Source organism: Rattus rattus, chromosome 2 (assembly GCF_011064425.1).
Source record: "Rattus rattus isolate New Zealand chromosome 2, Rrattus_CSIRO_v1, whole genome shotgun sequence".
Lineage (NCBI taxonomy): Eukaryota > Metazoa > Chordata > Mammalia > Rodentia > Muridae > Rattus > Rattus rattus.
Genome location: NC_046155.1, coordinates 13,132,717 through 13,135,681, shown reverse-complemented (window position 1 = coordinate 13,135,681; position 2,965 = coordinate 13,132,717). Strand labels below are relative to the sequence as shown.

At 36.9% G+C, this 2,965-nt stretch overlaps 1 protein-coding gene across 1 annotated transcript; it reads left to right on the top strand.

Moving 5' to 3' along the window:
• The first annotated feature begins 1,386 nt into the window (after positions 1 to 1,386).
• LOC116893699 (olfactory receptor 5B3-like) lies at positions 1,387 to 2,322 on the top strand. Its single transcript, XM_032895416.1, has one exon. It carries the CDS (start codon positions 1,390 to 1,392, stop codon positions 2,320 to 2,322), a length of 933 nt encoding a protein of 310 aa, XP_032751307.1. The 5' UTR covers positions 1,387 to 1,389.
• The last annotated feature ends 643 nt before the right edge of the window (positions 2,323 to 2,965 follow it).

The window sequence follows — 2,965 nt, the reverse complement described above, 5'->3', positions numbered from 1 at the left end:
GGGTTTGGTGTCTGCATGTGGGATGCATCCCCAAGCGGTGCAGTCTCTTGATGACTTCTTTCAGTCTCTGCTCCACTCTATGTTTCTATATTTCCATTAGAAAGAAAGATTTCTGGGTTAAATTTTTGGAGAAAGGTGGGTGGGCCCACCCCTTGCCAAGGGTGGTTTTGGGAGTAGGCTTGCTAACATCAGGATATGGCCTCTGGTTCTCCACCCTTTGTTGGCCATTTCAGTTAATTCCTGAGAGGTCCTGGAAGGCTCTTGCTTTCCTGGCATTGGGGACTTTAAGATTGCTACCCCCAGTTCCCCATTAACCATTGCTACACACCTCTGTTCAATTTTCTGACTCTCTGTACATCTCCTTCCATACCTGATTCTGCCCCTTTTCCACTTCCCTGTCTTCTCTTCCCTCCAAGTCACTCACACCCTGTACATTCCTTGACTATATTGTTCCCCCTTCAAAGTAGGACTGAAACTTCCACTCTTTGGTCTTTCTTCCTCTTGAACTGCATATGGTCCATGAGTTGTACCATCGGTATTCCAAACTCTTTGCCTAATATCCACTTCACTTAGACCCCCCTCACTGCCCATTCTCCCAGCCACTCCCTCCCACAAATGTGCCCCCATTCGCTCTCCCTTCTCTTGAATACTTCTTTTAGAGGCACCGTTTTCTGGGCACTTGTTTTCCAGGAAAAGATGAAACAAGAAATATATGATTAGAAATAGAAATGGAAATCTAGGATTCAATTAATGCTGAGTGCCTGACAAGGTACGTATGTACTTATGTTTTATCTTATCTTCAGTGTATCTAAGATTCTGTTTGGAGTCCAATACTTGGGAATCAGAATGGGTTAAATAAAACGAAGGACCTGAAGCAAAGGCTGGCATTATATACTTAAAATATGAATAAATTATTCAATCTTTGTGCTCCATAAATAACGTGAAAAAAATCACCCAATTGTAATATAATTAAGAAATTACTTGGAAAGTATATCTGAAGTTATACACCAAGGAAGTCCTTGGAAATGAAACAACAGAGAAATTGGGTTTTTACTGAGCTAGAACTGAGTTGGAAATCATTGATATATTACTGTTATTAATTAATTAATTAATTATTCTAAATTTTTGTACATGAACTGCAAAACTTTAAAGTTTGGTAAGGAAATCATAAATAATATTAAATTTTGGCATATTTAGCCTTATATATAGCTAATACATGAATATTGATTTGGGAAAAATTCTATTTTCTATACAATTTCAAAGTACTGATTATTGCTCAACCAATTATATGCCCACATTTATGTATTTCTATTTTAATGCAACTTTTTTATCATTATGTTTCTCTTTTCTAATAGATATGAACATTCTAATGATTTAAAGGTAGAAGAGATGAAGAATAATACAAAGGTGACAGAATTTCTCCTGTTGAGTCTCACCAATGACCCAGGATTACAGCTTCGCCTCTTCATGATATTTCTCCTCATCTATACCATCACCCTGGTGGGAAATCTAGGAATGATTCTGATAATTTTCCTAGACTCTTGTCTCCACAGTCCCATGTACTTTTTTCTAGGTAATCTGTCTTTGGTTGATTTTTGTTACTCCTCAGCTGTCACCCCTAAAGTCATGACTGGGCTTCTAATCGGAAACAAGAACATTTCCTATAATGACTGTGCTGCGCAGATGTTCTTTTTTATAGCCTTCGCTACTGTGGAAAATTACCTGCTGGCCTCAATGGCCTATGATCGTTATGCAGCAGTATGTAAGCCCTTGCACTATGCTACCACCATGACTTCAAGTGTGTGTGCCTGTCTTTCTATAGGTTCCTATGTATGTGGTTTCCTGAATTCCTCCATCAACACTTGGAACACTTTCAGTCTTTCCTTCTGTGGGTCTAATGTTGTCCATCATTTCTTCTGTGATATTCCAGCAGTCATGATTCTCTCTTGCTCTGACACCCATTTGAGTAAGCTGGTCCTTATCTATGTGGGAAGCTTCAGTATATTTTTTTCTCTCTTAGTTATTTCTGTATCCTACATATTCATTTTTATCACAATCTTCAAACTGCACTCAAGTGCTGGATATGGAAAGGCTGTTTCCACTTGTGCCTCACACTTCACTGCAGTGTCTATTTTCTATGGGACAGTCATATTCATGTACTTGCTGCCTAGCTCCAGTCACTCCATGGACACTGACCAAATTGCATCTGTGTTCTACACCATGATCATCCCTATGCTGAACCCTCTGGTCTACAGTCTACGGAACAAAGAAGTCAAGAGTGCATTCACAAAAGTTATTTGGTGGCAAAATAGCCTGCAGTGATTTATTTTTAATGTTGTAGGACGAATAATACTTATTAATTTTCTTCCACATGCAATTAAATCCCAGAATGGGTTCTCATATTTCTGTAAATATAAGGTATAGAGATGTAGATGAAAGAAAATTATTGAGTTCAGAAGCTTATAAGGATTTTGCTTTAGACATCTTGAAAGTAAACCTGTGTTGTATATTTATGTACTCTTTTAATTCATAACTGTTTCGGTGTAATCTATCAGTAAAATGTAGATAATATTTTAAAATCAGTCATAGCTCTGCATCTATATGTTTCATGTTAATTGACAGCTCATAGATAATCTTCACATACATTTTTCTATGCTGACATATTTTGAATATTGCCTGCTATTTTAATTACAACTTTTGACTCTTGCTTTGATTAGACAGTGAAGAATTGAGGAGTAATTTTTTTCTAACATAGGATCATCAAGAGGCACATATTGCTTTTGTAGTAAGAGTTCCCAGCACAGGCAAAAAATAGTCATATAATTGTGTGATATCTTTGAGCAAATACATAGATCACAGAATTTCAATTTTCATCTTATGCACTGAAATTAAGCACTTCTAGGTAAATTCCTATTTTATTTACAGAATGTGTTTACCAGAAAATGACAGACAGTTCTACAGTTTG

Bases quoted from the DNA above. Each gene is read 5' to 3' on its own strand.
- LOC116893699 (XM_032895416.1), top strand. From the start codon at position 1,390: ATGAAGAATAATACAAAGGTGACAGAATTTCTCCTGTTGAGTCTCACC.